The sequence below is a fragment of the Oncorhynchus keta genome, chromosome 10 (genome assembly GCF_023373465.1).
Source record: "Oncorhynchus keta strain PuntledgeMale-10-30-2019 chromosome 10, Oket_V2, whole genome shotgun sequence".
NCBI classification, from domain to species: Eukaryota; Metazoa; Chordata; class Actinopteri; order Salmoniformes; family Salmonidae; genus Oncorhynchus; species Oncorhynchus keta.
Window position 1 is genome coordinate 21332404 of NC_068430.1, and position 20760 is coordinate 21353163.

The 20760-nt window shown below is 42.2% G+C and overlaps 1 protein-coding gene across 1 annotated transcript; it reads right to left on the reverse strand.

Moving 5' to 3' along the window:
* Nucleotides 1-642: 642 nt before the first annotated feature.
* grm6b (glutamate receptor, metabotropic 6b) lies at nucleotides 643-19392 on the reverse strand. The gene is made up of 10 exons (XM_035777334.1): nucleotides 18790-19392; nucleotides 13787-14003; nucleotides 13491-13626; nucleotides 13175-13329; nucleotides 12889-13029; nucleotides 12580-12780; nucleotides 5617-5756; nucleotides 4865-5488; nucleotides 4377-4688; nucleotides 643-882 (listed from the first exon to the last, which is right to left on the reverse strand). The coding sequence occupies exons 1-10, from the start codon at nucleotides 19342-19344 to the stop codon at nucleotides 643-645; spliced, it is 2721 nt and encodes a 906-aa protein (XP_035633227.1). The 5' UTR covers nucleotides 19345-19392.
* Between the last annotated feature and the right edge of the window lie 1368 nt (nucleotides 19393-20760).

Here is a 20760-nt window from a genome sequence, read left to right on the forward strand (position 1 = left end):
CATCCAATGTATCAACTGTTCCGTTTACAGTCAGGTCACAGCACTTGTTGCGAGTCAGTCAGTGTTTATTTAGAATGACAAAGTTAGCGTCTCCTTTTCATTTCATTTCCATCCCAACCATGTGACAGTGTAGCCTTCACCATTGATCAAAAGCTGTGCTTTGCCAAGAGAGACCATGCTAAGCTGTCATCTGTAAGGCGCCAAGTGTTGCATTCATCTCTGGTTTCCTGCTGGGTCATCTAAAGTGATTGAAGAGAGAGCAATTACTATTGTCTTAGTGAAAAATGAACACTGTAATCTGTTTCTGTTATTGTGAATACATACAGTAACACAGGTGAAGGATCAGTGGACACAGAAAAAAGGGTTCCGAAGGGGTTCTTCGGCTGTCACATAGGACAACCATTATTGGTTACAAGTAGTTAACCTTTTTGGTTCTAGGTGGAACCCTTTCAGTTCCAGGTAGAACCCTTTTGGTTTCCATGTGGAGGTTCTACATGGAACCCAAAAGGTTTCTAAATGGAACTGAAAGGGTTCTACCTTGAACCTAAAAGGGTTCTCCCATGGGGACAGCCGATGAACCCATTTAGGTTCTAAATAGCACCTTTTTCTAAGAGTTCTGACTGGACACTGTCTCTGCTTTACTCACTGTGATCTGTCAGGGACTATGGCGCTACTTTTGGACTCTCCGTTCTGCTTGTCTTCTTTCTGGGAGAGTTGTGTGGTCACCGCTGAAGCAACAGCCTTGAAGCTGCGTTTGCGTTTCTGCACGTTCTGCTCCGGAAGGAAGATGATGACATAGACCTTAGGGATGTACAACATGCCGAGCGACACAGTGGCACTCAGGCTCATGGACACCGTCAGGGTGGTGGTCTGGATGAACATCTGGAGCAGATAGAAGGCAGGGTGAAAGTTAACAATGAATACCTCAGTATAAACCTAGACATTTGACAATAGGGGTTGGATTGCCTGGCTGGGTACTACATGAATTGCATGTGTTGCATTCACAACTCAAAATATGATTTTTTAAAATGTTTTATTATCTATCCTATGCCTGTAATTCCTTCTATTAATCAGAGAATAACCTGAGAATGAGTATATAGTATTCTGAAAATATGCTGAGAATACAGTAAACATTCAATAAACAATGTATGGAGGTTGTCTTACATAATGTTTTCCATGGCAATCCCCATGACACCTTTATTATGCCTAACTACTATACAATGTCTGAAGAAGCTATATGATGAGAAGTCTCAGAGGTACACAGCATACAGACGTTGTTTCTTCATCTGAATGTTCAGGAGCTGTTCTGAATGACTGTGTGATAATGCTCTCGGTAGCCGATGTGAGCAAGACCTTTAAACAGGTCAACATTCACAAAGCCGCAGGGCCAGACAAATTACCAGGACGTGTACTCAAAGAATGCGCGGACCAACTTTCAAGTGTCTTCACTGACATTTTCAACCTCTCCCTGACCGAGTCTGTAAAACCTACATGTTTCAAACAGGCCACCATAGTCCCTGTAACCAAGGAAGCGAAGGCAACCTGCCTAAATGATTACTGCCCGGTAGCACTCAAGTCGATAGCCATCAAGTGCTTTGAAAGGCTGGTCATGGCTCACATCAACACCATCCTCCCGGATACCATAGACCCACTCCAATTTCCATACCGCCCCAACAGATCCACAGATGACGTAATCTCAATCACACTCCACAGTGCCCTTTCTAATCTGGACAAAATGCTGTTCATTGATTACAGCTCAGTGTTCAACCCCATAGTGCCCATGAAGCTCATCACTAAGATAAGGACCCTGGGACTAAACACCTCCCTCTGCAACTGGATCCTGGACTTCCTGAGGGGCCGCCCCCAGGTGGTAAGGGTAGGCAACAACACATCTGCCACGCTGATCGTCAACACTGGGGCCGCTCAGGGCTGTGTACTCAGTCCCCTCCTGTACTCCCTGTTCACCCACGACTGCGAGGCCAAACACAACTCCAACACCATCATTACATTTGCTGATGACAATAGTGGTAGGCCTGATCACCGCCAACGATGAGACAGCGTATAGGAAGGAGGTCAGAGAACTGGCAGTGTGGTGCCAGGAAAACAACCTCTCCCTCATTGTGAGAAAGACAAAGGAGCTGATCATGGACTACAGGAAAAGGCTGGCCGAACAGGCCCCGATTAACATCGATGGGGCTGTAGTGGAGCGGGTCGAGAGTTTCAAGTTCCTTGGTGTCCACATCACCAACGAACTATCATGGTCCAAACACACCAAGACAGTCATGAAGAGGGCATAACAAAACCTTTTCCCCCTCAGGAGACTGAAAAGATTTGGCATGGGTCCCCAGATCCTCAAAATGTTCTACAGCTGCAACATCGAGAGCATTCTGGCCGGTTGCATCACCGCCTGGTATGGCAACTGCTCGGCATCGAACCGTAAGGCACTACAGAGGGTAGTGCGTACAGCCCAGTACATCACTGGGGCCAAGCTTCCTGCCATCCAGGACGTATATAATAGGCGGTGTCAGAGGAAAGCCCATCAAATTATCAGAGACTCCAGTCACCCATGTCATAGACTGTTTTCTCTGCTACCGCACGGCAAGCGGTACCAGAGCGCCAAGTCTAGGTCCAAAAGGCTCCTTAACAGGTTCTACCCCAAGCCATAATACTGTTGAACAATTAATCAAATGGCTACCTGGACTATTTACATTGACCCCCCTCCTTTGTTTTTACACTGCTGCTACTCGCTGTTTATTATCTATGCATAGTCACTTCACCCCTACCTACATGTACAAATTACTCAACTAACCTGTACCCCCGCACATTGACTCGGTACCAGTACCACCTGTATGTAGCCTCGTCATTGTTATGCTATTGTAACTTTTTATGATTTTAAATGTTCTACTTTAGTTTATTTGGTCAATTTTTTCTTAACTCTTCCTGAACTGCACTGTTGGTTAAGGGCTTGTAAGTAAGCATTTCACGGTAAGGTCTACGCTTGTTGTATTCGGCGCATGTGACAAATAAAGTTCGATTTGATTTGATTTTAGACGGCTGTGTTTTTAGCCGAATAGATTTATAGCCCAGTAACTATAAACACTGAGGAGTGGTGCTCTATTCATGGGTATTTTAGCTAATCATCTTGGTGTTCCTCTGTTGTCAGCCTGGCAACAACAGTAATGAGAACAGACTTGTGGTCTGAGTCCAATGCACTGACAATTCAAAAGCAGTACACCTCATGAATTAATAAATAGCTACATGGCACAATATCCTGAGGGCATAACCCACATATCTTTTCATTTCTATATTCTCTGTCCTCTTCTTTGTTATGGTTTTTATTGGCTCTCAATGACCTGGCCAGCACTGATGTGGCAACGCATGGATGACCAGAGAGCACCGTTCACATGCGTTAATATTAAAGACATCATGACCACAGGCTAGTGCTAGGTACAGTATGGCTCAGCAACTAAGTGGCATTGAAATATGACAAAGAGCAGTTCTAATGAGACCCAAAGGCAATACAGACCAGAGAGAGATATTTTCTTATCATGTGCATCAGCAATCAAGTCAACCATCCAGACCACACACATTGAAGCAAGTCAGTAGAAAATGTAAAAACATAGCCAACCCTAAGTTTGCCGTGCTCTCCCAAATCTAACACCTTCCATTCACACTTCCCTAATGATCAGCATGGCATTATTGACACTTTTCTGAGTACCTCTCAAAATCTAATGCATCAATACCCCTGCATTCCTACATAATAACACTGTTTTACTGTTATTGTGCTGTTATAATACTGTCTGCAACTAATGCAATCTGACAACTAAATGTTATTGATGCTATATTTAGACATTCTAAGCTATGAGTAACTGTGTAATTGAAAAGCATGTATGGGTTATTTTTTGTCACTCTGGGACCCATTTTGTCCCTGAGCTCATCTGACCTCATTTCTGAGTTCCCCCGTCTTTGATTAATTTCATTTCCATTTGCAGAGGTTAAAATACTTTTAATTCACCTGGGGGTTGGATCATTTCAGTTTGACTGACTCTTAAGAATACACCCTACCAGTCTGAATAAACTTCCATCTTTTAAATCTTGACTATTGTTCCACTGCTTTGTGAGCATAGAAATAAGCCACAAGGTAAATTGGCATCTGTCATTCAAGGAAGAGGATGCTGAACATACTGTGAGTATGACAGGTAACCAACTAGCATTTAATAACAGTGTTGACAGTTCTTCAATAGAGAAGTTAGCTCTAGAACCAATTCAAGAAAACAGTTTTATGGTTGCTTTAAAAAAAAATGTTTTATCAAAAATGAACTTTTCCCGCAGGGTAAATACCAGCAATTATATAAATATAACATTGAATTTCAAACCTTCTCAGTAGACTGGGCTGTGCCAAAGAAGATGGGCACAAAGGCCAGCCACACGATGCAGGTGGTGTACATGGTGAAGCCAATGGGTTTCGCCTCATTGAAGGTCTCTGGCACCCCTCTGCTCTTGATGGCATACACAGTGCAGGTCACCATCAGCACGATACTGTAGCTCAAGCAGAGGACCAGGGCTAGGTCGGACATGTCACATTTCAGGACCCCACGTGCAAACTCTGGGTTGGGCGGGTGCTGCTCCTCATAGTCTATGATGGTGTGTGGGGGAACCACTCCGAACCAGATGAAAACTCCAAGTAACTGTGGATATACATAGAATTCGCTAAATATTGATATGGCCCATGGTTCAGCCATTCGATCTAATTCTACTGTATACCATTCCAGACACCATTTCCTATGTCTTTAACAAAAAACACTGTTGTATTACTGCCTCGTTTTCATCACATGCAGTAGGAGAGAGGCAGAAACCCACTCACCTGCACTCCAATGAGTATAAAGGTGATGATGAGCTGAGAAGCAGGGCTGATGAACGGAGGTGGCGTGACTGCTTTCTTGCCCTGCTCAAAAATACGGTAAATGCGGTTGGTCTTGGTGAGCATAGCTGAGTAGGTAATACACATGCCCAGGCCCAGCAGCAGCCTGCGGAATGCACATACTGGGGCGCTGGGCTCTGCGATCATGAGGAAGGTGATGAGGTAGATGAGGAAGATGCCTGTCAGGAGAACATAGCTGAGCTCCCGGCCGGAGGCCCGGACGATGGGGGAGTTGTTAAAGCGGATGAAGGTGATGATGCATCCAGAGGTGGCTAAGATGCCCAAGACAGCCAGGAACACAGGGATGATGGCCCAGGGGGAGCTCCACTCCAGCTTGATAATGGGTGTGGACCGGCAGCCCGTCCGGTTTGGCATGGGACGCATGTCGAAGGGACACATGTCACAGTTTAGCTCATCCAGCTGGTACTGATATCCGTCACACAGCTCGCAGTGCCAGCAGCAGGGTACACCCTTCACCATCTTCTTCCTCTCTCCTAGCTCACAGGGGAAACTGCACACCGAGTCAGGGACTGCACTGTCCCCACCCGACCACTGCATCTCCTCAGCCTTCCACAGAAACAGAGACAGAAACAGACACAGTGACAGAAACCATGCTGAAGAACATCAAGTGATAAAAACACTGATAAAGTGAACATCAACAAAGCTAAATGAAAAAGGCCAAAACAAATGTTTACATTGAGTCGCAGATAGTTTGTCCACTGGCCAATACACCGGTAACCAGGGTTGGTGGTGTTTGAGAGCTGGAACTGGAAGATGTCATAGCGACCAGGAGCATCTCCATTTTCATTGAACATGACCCCAGTCCCTGCACTGCCTGTTGGATAGAGGAGCAGGGATTTTCAACAGGGCTACCCACCATTGGGCAGTATATTGTATGCACCATAAAGGGTCAGTAGTGTTCCCTGGTGGAATGCCTAAACCTTTGACCAAAGAAAAATGTAACATTAGAGGAGGTGAACCTACAAGACTCGTGTCTTATGCAACCAGGGCAAAGCTGAGCATAAGATTCTTCCTGTGGAGGGTTCTTTTCCATACATGATGCTATTCTTTCTGTACTCTCTGGTCTGTTGCCTTAACACTATAGCTTGTTCCTGCCTGTTCTGTTCAGGCATTCAATCAGAGAGGGCTTTCTATACAAAGGTCATCCACTAAGAGGGAAAAGGAAATAGCTATGCTTTCATAGAAAGCTCCTTGGACTCCAAACAGTGATAAAGACATTTATTTTTTATGAAAGATGGAGCTAAAAAGAGGAGTGTGTCTTGTGTATGAAGAAAGAAGAGAGGCAGCCCTGGGGAAGAAGAGTGCATTGAAGGGATGTGCTGTGTACTGGGGCTTAGTACATTAGCAGAGATCCCAAGGCTAATGCAGAGTGCAGTGCTGTCTTCAGACTGAACTCCCTCCACACTCTTCTCTTAAACCCATGGGATGCGATGGGAACCAGAAGTGGAAAAGGCTTCATGAAACCATGCATTAGGCACACCATGTCATTTCAATGTGGAAATCTGGGTAACATTTGGTTGAGAATTTGATCAATGAGATTTCAACATGTATTCACCCACTCAGAAAGGCAGCCAGAAGGTTGTTGAATTCTCAATGTGTTATCACTATGCTTTCAACAATCTTAAAGCACAACCAAATTCCAATGGGAAATGTCAGAATTTTGGTTTAGCTGTCATCTAAATGTATTATCACTGCACTTTCAACCATTTAAAATCACAACAAAGTTAATAACATTTTACTGCAGTTGGCTAAATCAGGGTCACACAGAGTGTTTCTTGGTAGTCTTAAATAAATCTACTTTGAAACAAAAGTATATACATCACACACATGATTAGGGGCTTAAAAAAATGAAGACACCTGTATCACAATATTACACGTTACATAAATCACAGAACACTTAAATATAACAAAACAGTTTAAAATATAAAAAACATTCCACCCATGACGCCACTAAAGGGTGATTTGGTATTTTGACTGCAGGAAAGGTCTACAATGGGAATACAAAATCAGATATTTTGTATTATATCACTGTGCTTCATCTATTAGCACAACTAAATGACCTGGATTGCAGTTGAGATTACATTAAAAGTGTAAGTGATAAATGCTGTTCAAGATTCTGCACAGATTAATGTAGCAATTGTGAAGATCTCCACAGACCTGGGATCTTTGCATGCTATCTCTTCAACATGCACACTTTCTATGATAACATAAGAAAACATTTATAGTTACAGTAACCTCAAAATGTGGCCATGGACGTGTCCCTCATTTTAGGTTGAATAAATACTGATACATTAGTTTGTAAGATAGCCTTAACTTTAGGCTATTTACTGTATTATAAAAGTCATATTGAATTGTACCCAACCAAATATCACAATTTAAAGGAGATGTATCTAATACTTGGACAGTTCCATCTGAGCCTCTCGCTTAATCCTATTCTTTAACTCGTTTTTGGGGTTTAGTTGGAGACGTGAATCCAACATGTGATTTATTTGTCGACAAGTTCATAGGCTATTTACTGTATTGCAAAGTTATATTGAATTGTGTTTGTTTGTCAACACATCAAAATATTAAAATTTAAATGAGATGTATCTTTTGTGCCACGGAATTAGTCTGGCTTTAATTCCATTCATGTTTCCATGTCAACCAAAAATCTAAGTTAAAGAATAGGACTAAATCAAATCAAATTATTTAAAGTGCATTTAAAGTTTGATTTGATTTTGTTTTATTCTTTAAATTAGATTTTTGGTTGAGATGGAGATGTGAATCCAACATATTAATTATTAACTTGAACATTACATGTGAAATCAACTTGAAACCAGCTTGAAACATTAGGGTCTATATATATTGTCTATTTTTAGTTTAATTCTAGGTTGAAATGAAACAATAACAGTTGATGACTTTGCAAATGCTTTATAGGCCTAAATAGCATCATTGATTATACAGTTGAAGTGTGAAGTTTACATACGCTTAGGTTGGAGTCATTAAAACTTGTTTTTCAACCACTCTGCTTATTTCTTGTTAACAAACTATCGTTTTGGCAAGTCGGTTAGGACATCTACATTGTGAATGACACAAGTAATTTTTCCAACAATTGTTTACAGACAGATTATTTCACTTATAATTTACTGTATCACAATTCCAGTGGGTCAGAAGTTTACATACACTAAGTTGGCTGTGCCCTTAAACAGCTTGGAAAATTCCAGAAAATGATGTCATGGCTTTAGAAGCCTCTGATAAGCTAATTGTCAGTTAGCTTATCAGTTGAGTTGAGTCAATTGGAGGTGTACCTGTGGATGTATTTCAAGGCCTACCTTCAAACTCAATACCTCTTTGCTTGACATCATGGGAAAAATCTAAACAAATCAGCCAAGACCTCAGAAAAAAAATTGTACCACAAGTCTGGTTCATCCTTGGGAGCAATTTCCAAACGCCTGAAGGTACCACATTCATCTGAACAAACAATAGTACGCAAGTATAAACACCATGGGACCACGCAGGCGTCATACCACTCAGGAAGGAGACGTGTTCTGTCTCCTAGAGATGAACGTACTTTGGTGCGAAATGTGCAAATCAATCCCAGAACAACAGCAAAGGACCTTGTGAAGATGCTGGAGGAAACAGGTACAAAGTATCTACATAGTAAAACGAGTCTTATATCAACATAACCTGAAAAACCATTCAGCAAGGAAGAAGCCACTGCTCCAAAACCGCCATAAAAAAAGCCAGACTACGGTTTGCAACTGTACATGGGGACAAAGATTGTACCTTTTGGAGAAATGTCCTCCGATCTAATAAATCAAAAACATAACTGTTTGGCCATAACGACCATTGTTATGTTTGGAGAAAAAAGGGGGAGGCTTGCAAGCCGAAGAACACCATCCCAACCGCAAAGCACGGGGGTGGCAATATCATGTTGTGGGGGTGCTTTGCTGCAGGAGGGACTGGTGCACTTCACAAAATAGATGGCATCATGAGGGTGGACAATTATGTGGATATATTGAAGCAATATCTCAAGACATCAGTCAGGAAGTTAAAGCTTGGTCGCAAACGGGTCTTCTAAATGGACAATGACCCCAAGCATACTTCCAAAGTTGTGGAAAATGGCTTAAGGACAACAAAGTCAAGGTATTGGAGTGGCCATCACAAAGCCCTAACCTCAATTCTATAGAAATGTCTGGGCAGAACTGAAAAAAAGTGTGTGCAAGCAAGGAGGCCTACAAATCTGACTCAGTTTCACCAGCTCTGTCAGGAGGAATGGGCCAAAATTCACCCAACTTATTGTGGGAAGGTTGTGGAAGGCTACTGAAACGTTTGACCCAAGTTAAATAATTTAAAGGCAATGCTTCCAAATATTAATTGACTGTATGTAAACTTCTGACCCACTGGAAATGTAATGAAAGAAATTAAAGCTGAAATACATCATTCTCTCTCCTATTATTCTGACATTTCGTATTCTTAAAATGAAGTGGTGATCCTAACTGACTTAATTAAGATTTTTACTGGGATTAAATGTCAGGAATTGTGAAAAACGGAGTTTAAATGTATTTCGCTAAGGTGTATGTAAACTTCAGACTTCAACTGTATATACAAAAGCATGTGGACACCCCTTCAACTTAGTGAATTTGGCAATTTCAGCCACACCCGTTGCTGACAAGTGTATAAAACCGATCACACAGCCGGGAAATCTTTTATTTTATTAAATCTTTAATTTTATTTTTATTTACGAATAGTCAGGGGCACACACCAACACTCAGATATACTTTACAAATCAAGTATTTGTGTTTAGTGAGTCCGCCAGATAGGAGGCAGTAGGGATGACCAGGGGTGTTCTCTTGGTAAGTATGTAATTTGGACCATTTTCCTGTCCTGGATTCAAAATATAACAAGAACTTTTAGGTGTCAAGGAAAATGTATTTAATAAAATGTATATAATTTCCTTTAGGAATGTAGTGAAGTAAAAGTTGTCAAAAAATACAAATAGTAAAGTACAGATACCCCAACAACTACTTAAGTAATACTTTAAAGTATTTTTACTTAAGTACTTTATACCACTGGCAGTAGAATGGCCTTATTGAAGAGCTCAATGACTTTCAACATGGCAACGTCATTTGATTCCATCTCTCCTACAAGTCAGTTCGCCCCAATAAGTACTGGTATTGTGAAGTGGAATCGTCTCAGGAGCAACAACAGCTCAGCACCGAAGTGGTAGGCCACACAAGCTCACAGAACGGGACCGCCAAGTGCTGAAGCGCATAACACATAAAAATCGTCTGTCCTCGGTTGCAACACTCGCTACCGAGTTCCAAACTGCCTCTGGAAGTAACTGTTCGTCAGGTGTTTCATGAAATGGGTTTCAATGTCCCAGCAGCGGTACACATGCCTAAGATCACCGTGCACAATACCAAGTGTCAGCTGGAGTGGTTTAAAGCTCGCCGCCATTGGAGCAGTGGAAATTAGTTCTCTGGAGTGATGAATCACGCTTCACCACTGGCAGTCCGACGGACAAATCTGGGTTTGGCGGATGCCTGGAGAACACTACCTGCCCCAGTGCATAGTGCCAGTTTGGTTGAGGAGGAATAATGGCCTGGGGCTGTTTTTCATGGGTCAGGCTAGGCTACAGCATACAATGACATTCTAGACGATTCTGTACTTACAACTTTGTGTGAAGAGTTTGGTGAAGGCCCTTTCCTGTTTCAGCATGACAATGCCCCCCTGCACAAAGAGAGGTCCATACAGAAATGGTTTGTCAAGTTCGGTGTGGAAGAACTTGACTGGCCTGCACAGAGCCCTGACCTCAATCCCATCGAACACCTTTGGGATGAATTGGAACGCCAACTGCGAGCCAGGCCTAATCGCCCAACATCAGTGCCTTCTTGTGGCTGAATGGATGTAACGGCTGTTGTTGGTGGAAGGAGAGGAGGACCAAAGCGCAGCGTGGTAAGTGTTCATATTTTTAATAAAACAACTGAACAAAACAACAAAACGACAAACGAACAGTCCAGTAAGGTGACAAAAAACACTAAACAGAAAATAATCACCCACGGGGCGGCAGCGTAGCCTAGTGGTTAGAGCGTTGGACTAGTAACCGGAAGGTTGCGAGTTCAAACCCCCGAGCTGACAAGGTACAAATCTGTCGTTCTGCCCCTGAACAGGCAGTTAACCCACTGTTCCCAGGCCGTCATTGAAAATAAGAATATGTTCTTAACTGACTTGCCTGGTTAAAAAGGTTAAAAAATTTAAAAAATAAAAATAAATAAAACGGGGAAAACAGGCTACCTAAGTATGATTCTCAATCAGAGACAATGAATGACACCTGCCTCTGATTGAGAACCATACCAGGCCAAACACATAAACACAACATAGAAAAAAGAACATAGACTACCCACCCCAACTCACGCCCTGACCAAACTAACACAAAGACATAATAAAGGAACTAAGGTCAGTACGTGACAATGCAAGCAAGTCCACACAGCAATTGTATTTACTTTGCTGCTCCTTTGCACACCAATATCACTACTTGCTCATCATCATCTGCTCATCTATCACTCCAGTGTTAATCTGCTAAATTGTAATTACTTTGCTACTATGGCCAACAGCACAAAAGCAAGAAGGTAGAGACAGTAAGAGTGTCCATGATTGAGTCTTTGAATGATGAGATGGAGATAAAACTGTCCAGTTTGAGTGTTTTTGACAGCTCGTTACAGTTGCAGCGAACTGAAAAGAGGAGCGACCCAGGGATGTGTGTGCCAAAGGATCTTTAACAGAATGTGATTGGCAGAACGGGTGTTGTATGTGGAGGATGAGGGCTGTAGTATGTATCTCAGATAGGGGGAGTGAGGCCTAAGAGGGTTTTATAAATAAGCATCAACCAATGTTGCAACATCTAGCCTTCCCAGAAGATAGCAGCAAAGGGGGGACCAACTCCATATTAACGCCCATGATTTTGGAATAAGATGTTCGACGAGCAGGTGAACACATACTTTTGGTCTTGTAGTGTACTTTATACAAGGTTTATCTATGCTGAAAATGTGTTACAATGATGACACAATCCTGTGGTTGAAATTCCACCCTCAAAACAACAGTTGATAACTTTCAAATCCAATGTATTTTCCATTTAAATTACACGTCACAATACGTTGACAAATTACGTTGACACAACATTGATTCAACTGGTTTGTGCATTTTCTCTACACACTTTCTAACCATTTTTTAAAATAATTTAATTTATGAAGAATATATTCTGGTTTGACAGCAACAACAAAAATAAAAGTCAGGATGGAAAATATATTTTCCAACTTGATTTAAACAAAGTCTATAGAATGTTCCAAGACCTGATTGATTGCTGCTCCAATAGAATCCCTCAAGACCCTAAGAGCTGTTGGAAATTACCGCCTGCCTGAAAACTCTACCTGTTTTGGTAGGATGGAGTTTTGGCCTTCCATGGTGACATCATCATGCACTAAATTAGTTAAAAGACCACTCAAACCACTCCCAGACAGTCCTAGCAAAAGTTGTGTTTGAGAAATTGCCCTTTGCTAAGAAGCAATTTTTGTACTTAATTGTTATCCAGAAATGATATTGATATTGCGATAAAAACGGACCTTTAATGACCCGTGCTCCCTACATTTCCAACTCACCATTAAAGTTGACTGAGCGAATGTATTGGAGCAGCTTACTCCCTTCCACTGGGTCCATCTTCTCACAGACACCCATGGAGCCCGGACAGAGGTCCAGGTGCATGCTGTGTAAGGCATGGGCCATGACATACACCGCGTCAATCACAAACTGTACCTTCCCTTCCTGCTCATACTGAGATTCCTGAGCGATTCTCTCTTCACCTGAAGAAGAGAGGAAGGGTGGCATACAATGGTTAAAGCCAGTGTAGCCTATAAATAAATCTGCTGATTTGAGATATAACATATGTCAGAAGTAACCTCTTCTCCTACCTGTACATTTTCTCCTACCAAGGTCGTACTTGATACCTGCTCGGGTCAGTTTACATTTGAAGTCGTCCTCCCAGTATTCAGCAAACCAGATGTTCCTTCTGTTGTTTTCCAGAGATCTTGAGGTGAAGTAGTTGTCAAACCCTTGGCAAAGAACCAACAGAGGACAAACAGAACATCACTATCACCATATGTTTAAGACTTTCCCATCACCCACTGAAGTTAAAGTCATACTGAATACCAAAATATAATGTATCTCTGCAATACCTTTTCCATATGTTTTCCTTACCGTCGATGGAGGCCCTCTTAGGGAGGATGGTGACAGCCCCCTCAGCCACATCCTCCTGGTCCAGGATGGGCGAGCTCTTGGCCCCCCAGCTGTCAGAGCCCACAAAAAGGAAGTGACCCGTCAGGTTGGCCTTCTTTGCTGCCTCTAAGACACGTCTGTGAGAAGTGGTGGTAAGACATTAGCACACTGGTCCTTCAGTAGCTCTAGACTCTATAAGAACTTGGTACTGTAGAGCTTAGAGAACAGGTAGAACATGGTGGTTGTGTGACAACCTTCCCATGGAAAGGAAAGGAAAAGTTACTAAGTTACCACTCACCTGATGTCGTCCTCATTGGCAAAGATGATGACCCCACGAGCATTAGAGGTCTCCATTAATCTCTTAATGATCTTATCAAAGCCCCCTGGTTTGGGCTCTCGGGGGATTTTAATGGATTGGGCGATGCATAGACCTCCTGAATAAATGGGGAAGAAAGACACAAGATTCAAACCATCAAGGTGTTTCTTCATTGGACCTCATATCCTCCCCATACAGTACCATCAATTGCAACACCATAGTGGCCATGGTTACGTTACATCAGAAAATGTCAATTTACCACTAAATTCAGTACAAACCCGCCTCTCGAGATATCTGGAGGAAGGCATCGACACCACTCTCTCCGTAATTTCCTTCTGAGGCCAGTGTAGATACGTAGTTCCACCCCATAGCCTTGACGATGTCCACCATGGCCTGGGCCTGGTAGGAGTCAGGAGGGACCACACGGGAAAAGAACTCATAACGGCTTTTGTCACTCAGCTCTGGAGCCGTGGACGCATAACTAATCTGGGGGATCTGAAAGATACAGATGTTACATGATGTTAATGGCTGCATGTGCTGAACTTTAAAAAGATACCAGAGACAATCATTTGATTCAAAAGGACGGTTACTGGATGTTGGAAAGTTACTGAACCATGTGGGCCTTTCTCTGCAGCACCAGACACCATGTGTCATTTATCAAATCAATCTTCATCTGGATAAATCATACACACAGTTGGTAAACAAACAACATAATACCACATTGCCAGGCATTTTGTCCCAAAACAACACTGTAATGGAGGGTGCTGAATAGTTCTCACTTGTCCAGCCAATGTAATCCACTGGAACATTCATACAGTGTAATATTGCTACAGCAATAACTACTGGTCTGTGTCGGCCATAAAAGCCAACGTCATGGTAAAATACAGATGATAAATTTCACCGTAGTAAAAGCATTTGTTTGGAAAAAAATTGATGAGAAGATTCATTTACTGGTGTGCTACTTCATTAATGACACAGTTTATGTGAGTGGTCTTGGCTCTGACCCCACTAATGCCTGCCCATGGTTTAATGAGAGATTCTTTGGAGGGATGAGGAGAGAAAGGTAGACACAAGGGGTTGTGAAGGGAGAAGGAGAGAAGAGGGAGAGAACCATTTCACAGATTATCTGGAAGGATTATATGGGTTTTAGTCAAATTACGTTAAGCACAGAGGGAGAGAGACAGAGATCAAGAGACAAGGTTACCATTTCTCAGCTGTAAGCCATACAATATATTTAATTCTGATGGCCACGTGCAGCTTAAATTTGTTGCTTTACTTTCACCCTTTCCCTCTAGTGGGAACATTCATATACTGTATTACTCTGATACAGATCTAAGATCTTAATTTGATCACCCTGTTGCAAGTGAACTTTCCTGCACTGCAGGACATGTTAATCTTGTAGTGTATTTGAGGTTTAAAAAGGCTTCTGAAGTTTGTAATTTCGACTTTGAAATTTCAGACTTGATTTTCCCTTACGAAAAATATATCAACCCCAACAAAAATGTCCATTAATTATAATCCACATAATAATTCACATTTCCTGTTGCTGCAGGATTATTTTCTTGCTGTTGTAAACTGGCTCAAATTAAGATCCCATATCTGCATGATTACCATATATGGCTCCAACTACACTGCTCAAAGAAATAAAGTAATAAGTAATCCTTCTCACCCCCCTTTTAAGATTTAGATGCACTATTGTAAAGTGACTGTTCCACTGGATGTCATAAGGTGAATGCACCAATTTGTAAGTCGCTCTGGATAAGAGCGTCTGCTAAATGACTTAAATGTAAATGTAAATGTAAATAAAGGGAACACTTAAACAACACAATGAAACTCCAAGTCAATCACACTTCTGTGAAATCAAAGTGTCCCCTTAGGAAGCAACACTGATTGACAATAAATTTCACATGCTGTTGTGCAAATGGAATAGACAACAGGTGGAAATTATAGGCAATTAGCAAAGACACCCCCAATAAAGGAGTGGTTCTGCAGGTGGTGACCACAGACCACTTCTCAGTTCCTATGCTTCCTGGCTGATGTTTTGGTCACTTTTGAATGCTAGCGGTGCTTTCACTCTAGTGGTAGCATGAGACGGAGTCTACAACCCACACAAGTGGCTCAGGTAGTGCAGCTCATCCAGGATGGCACACCAATGCGAGCTGTGGCAAGATGGTTTGCTGTGTCTGTCAGCATAGTGTCCAGAGCATGGAGGCTCTACCAGGAGACAGGCCAGTACATCAGGAGATGTGGAGGAGGCCGTAGGAGGGCAACAACCCAGCAGCAGGACCTGCTACCTCCGCCTTTGTGCAAGGAGGAGGAGGAGGAGCACTGCCAGAGCCCTGCAAAATGACCTCCAGCAGGCCACAAATGTGCATGTGTCTGCTCAAACGGTCAGAAACAGACTCCATGAGGGTGGTATGAGGGCCCGACGTCCACAGGTGGGGGTTTTGCTTACAGCCCAACACCGTGCAGGACGTTTGGCATTTGCCAGAGAACACCAAGATTGGCAAATTCGCCACTGGCGCCCTGTGCTCTTCACAGATGAAAGCACGTTCACACTGAGCACATGTGACAGACGTGACAGAGTCTGGAGATGCCGTGGAGAACGTTCTGCTGCCTGCAACATCCTCCAGCATGACCAGTTTGGCGGTGGGTCAGTCATGGTGTGGGGTGGCATTTCTTTGGGGGGTTGCACAGCCCTCCATGTGCTCGCCAGAGGTAGCCTGACTGCCATTGGGTACCGAGATGAGACCCCTTGTGAGACCATATGCTGGTGCGGTTGGCCCTGTGTTCCTCCTAATGCAAGACAATGCTAGACCTCATGTGGCTGGAGTGTGTCAGCAGTTCCTGCAAGAGGAAGGCATTGATGCTATGGACTGGCCCGCCCGTTCACCAGACCTGAATCCAATTTAGCACATCTGGGACATCATGTCTCGCTCCATCCACCAACTCCACGTTGCACCACAGACTGTCCAGGAGTTGGCGAATGCTTTAGTCCAGGTCTGGGAGGAGATCCCTCAGGAGACCATCCGCCACCTCATCAGGAGCATGCCCAGGCGTAGTAGGGAGGTTATACAGGCACGTGGAGGCCACACACACTACTGAGCCTAATTTTGACTTGTTTTAAGGACATTACCTCAAAGTTGGATCAGCCTGTAGTGTGGTTTTCCACTTTAATTTTGAGTGTGACTCCAAATCCAGATAAATTTGATTTCCATTGATCATTTTTGTGTCATTTTGTTGTCAGCACATTCAACTATGTAAAGAAAAAAGTATTTAATAAGAATATTTCATTCATTCAGATCTAGGATGTGTTATTTTAGTATTCCCTTTATTTTATTGAGCAGTGTATATAGTCTTCTGTTGGGGAGAGTGAAATTCAATACACTAAACATTGATAACATCAATAGTAACATTCATTTCCAATATTTACATTCCAACACGAATTCCTAAAACAACATTAAGCCTCCTTTAAACCAAAAGACAAGGATGACATCAATTATCTTCAGAAATCAATTGATTATGGTATATTGTCAGTGCCATGTGTGTTGAGTTCAATGACATTTACAGGGATCTCTGACCTCAACCCTATAGACAACCCTTACCTTTCCCAGAGCTCTTACAATTCACTCTCAAGACCAGGACAACTCAAACGTTTAATAAATACCACAGAGAATATGTAGTTCAGACGTCATGTTAGAATATTATGTATTGTGATTCAAATGAGAGAACAATCCTATTAAATCATGAAAATTACGCTTTTAAACAAATTCTCTCTGACTCTGGTATTAGATAGAGGTGATACAATGAGTATTAAATCAGACTGAGGACATCACACAATCAGACTCTATCTGAGTAACTGTGCAAACTCTAGAACGGTACATTATGGGATGGAATTTAAGGATTTTGGGCACTGGCCAGCTAGTAGACCACATTTTTAAGTAGCCCAGGTCCAAAATCTGTGCCATGCAATATTTGAAAACACAGTTTCTTTAGCCAGCAGGCTAGTTGGACACATTTTCTACAAGTCTGGTCTAAAGAATACTAGCCTCTGACTAGCAGGCTGACTTAATTTCCATCGCTGAGTACATACGTACAGGACAAGCCCACCATTTAGTTAAATCTGCAGAACACCGGTTAGAAAGTTGGTGATATCGTAGAACCAATGTCATCCCTCTGGCCTGATGCTCTATTTTCAGACTGGGTCCTGAGCTGCTGAGAGGGGCTTAATGGAGGATGGGATCTACAATTCTGTAGTTAACATCTTCACGATATGCAAGGTGACGCCTTGGTTCCCAACTAATAGCTCTCCATAAAGAGAATTAACTAGTGACAGAGGACTAGAGATGGTAGATGCTTAGCTTCTTGAACCTGAAGATTATTGAACCTAGTTGAAATGGCTAGTTTTAACAGCGACATTTCTAGATTACTAGTGGGTCATTAATGAGTCATGTCACTAAGTCACTGAGGGATTTAGGCAGCCCTAGTGTCCCGTTATAGCAATTAGCAGCGTATCTCATATTGAGTTTGTGTGAAATTAAACAGTTGAGGAAAATGCCAGGGTGTAAGTTCACAGCTGATTCATCAGGAAAACCTATTCGCGGCTCAGAACATGGATTCACAGGGGAATAGTGTTCACTTTCCATAGACGTCATACCCTACTGCTACATCCCACTGGCACAGACGTTAGTTCAATGTGTAGTTTTGATTTATATCAAAACACACAATTGCCCCACACATTACATAATGTAAAGGTATATTAAAGGTCCGATTTGGCTGTTTTTATCTCAATATAAAATCATTTCTAGGTAACAATTAAATAACTTTTATTAAAATGGTCATAAAGAAACAAAAATAGCTTTAATTTCTCAAGAAAGAATTTAGCCAAGATTGTGTGGGAGTGGTTTGAGTGGGGAGGGAAAAACTGAAAATGTGCTGTTATTGGCAGAGGTTTGGAGCTCTCTTTCTTATTGGTCTATTAACTGCATGGCGATGTCACCATGGAAGGCCAACACTCCTTCCCACCAAACCAGGAAGACATTTCAGGCAGTTTTTTCAAACAGTTCTTACACTAAAGGCATTATCATAATTTCCACAATTTCACAGTATTATTCCAACCTCATAGTGTGGAAATATATATAAAACATAGGAAATCACGTTTTTGACTGCACTGGGCCTTTAACTCTGCTGAAGAATATATGTACGTGTTTGAGGATAATGCTGTAGCATGGGAATATAGTACAGTGAGGGCTGCAATGCACAGCACAAGAAGGAGTCTCACCGCAAAGAGTCTCAGCACGTTGGCCACCATGATGGACACTGAGCTGCCGGATGCCCCGATTACTCCGACCACCCTCTCCGGTTTGGGAATGATGGGTGGCTCGCCATTAGAGCAGCGCACGTCCGAATTATCCTTCTGGATGAGGGCCTGGACGAAGGTTAGCGACTGCTCCAGGGCGTAGGTGTCTCTAGAACAGGTGTCCAGGATTCTGGCCCCCAGTGTGATGTTAGGCAGGAGGTCAGGGTCACTGTTGATCTGATCCAGGGCATACAGCATGGCCTCCATACGGTGGATACCTTTCTCCCGCTTGATCTCCCCACAGGGCACACCGGCTGGCCCACGGGAATGCACTGGGAACAGGCCACCCAGGGTGATGTCCCCCTCAATCTTGATGGAGTGTGGTTGTGTGCCCTGCTGAGCCCATGTCTCTGGACTTAGACCCAGAAACAACATTAACACTAACCTGGGAAATGTTGTTACATGACATCCAAACGGTGGACCAAACCCACAGCAGGACTGCGATTTGTGGCTCTGTGATGTCATGATTTTGGCCATCAAAGGTTCCTGTATCCTGTGTTAAAGTACCAGGCTCCTCCCTCTACCTTTGATACCTGTGAACAGTTTAATGAGGACATGTTGGTCTTTGGTTAAGTTAAATACATCTGTATAGCTTTCATTACATACATTTTAAACGAACACTGCATGAGTCAAATAACTGTTTATCATACAAATTGATCTGCAAATGCTCTAACCATGGCAGCAGAAATTACAATACACAATGTCTTGACATCACTGGCATATATATACTGAACAAAAATATGAATGCAACATATAAACTGTTGGTCACATGTTTCATGAGCTGAAATAAAAGATCCCAGAAATGTTCCATACACACAAAAAGCTTATTTATCAAAACGTTTGTACTAACATTTGTTTACATCCCTGTTAGTGAGCATTTTTCCCTTGCCAAGATAATCCATCCACCTGACAGTGGTGGCATATCAAGAAGCTGATTAAACAGCGTGATCATTACACAGGTGCACCTAAAAGGCCACTCTAAAATATGCAGGGGGGCTGAGGAGTATTTCTGTCAGTAATTATGTGGGGAAAACTAATTGTGTACCGCTGCCCAGTCATGTGAAATCCATAGATTAGGGCCTAATGAATTTATTTATATTGATTGATTTCCTTATATGAAATGTAACTCAATAAAATCTTTGAAGTTGTTGCATGTGGCATTTATATTTTTGTTCAGTGTATAATATTCCCAAACATTATCATTCAACTAGACAATATAGGACATGCCACTTCAGTTTTTCACGACAGTCTCAAAATGAGCATAACAAATTTGTTTAAAAGTGTGTGTCCGTGTCCGAGAATATCTACTGCTCCTAGACTAGAAAATCAACCCGCTCAAACACCACAGCAGAGAGTCTTCATGAGTAAAGGTTATCTGTATTAAAAGGGTTGGACAAGTAAAACACAGCCAAGAGAGCAGCAAAGTGCGTAGTAATAACATTGCATAAATATTTCACAAAAGCAAACATGGACAGATGCAGTATATGTGTTTTATGTTATTTTTTATTATGTTCTGTAATACTGTTTAGGTTTAATGAAACATAAGGGAGACATAGGGGTGAGAGAAATAGAAGAATTAAGGTGCATGTTCAAGATCAAAATATGACTTGTGTAAGGAACAAGGAATTTCATCCCGATATGACGCTAAGAATATATATACTGAAATATATATACTGAAATATAGCTCACAGTTTGACTGCCTATCCAGCTTACTTTTCTTACATTTTCACTATGTGAGGGGGAGATCCGAATAAGTTATAACAGTATTGAAAATTGGTCAAATATTTGGTGTACCCGTTTCCTGCAATCAAATGACTGAGTGGCCTCAAGGATGTAATGTTATATTGCAAAAAAAAAAATCATAATTAATCAACTTTTCTTTTTTGAAGCTGC

Coding starts and splice junctions, on each gene's coding strand:
- grm6b (XM_035777334.1), bottom strand. CDS start 19,344: ATGGCCAAAATCATGACATCACAGAGCCACAAATCGCAGTCCTGCTGT. Junction 13,030..13,174: donor TAAGAGGGCCTCCATCGACG/GTAAGGAAAACA, acceptor TTCTTTGCCAAG/GGTTTGACAACTACTTCACC. Junction 12,781..12,888: donor TGGTAGGAGAAAATGTACAG/GTAGGAGAAGAG, acceptor TCTCTTCTTCAG/GTGAAGAGAGAATCGCTCAG.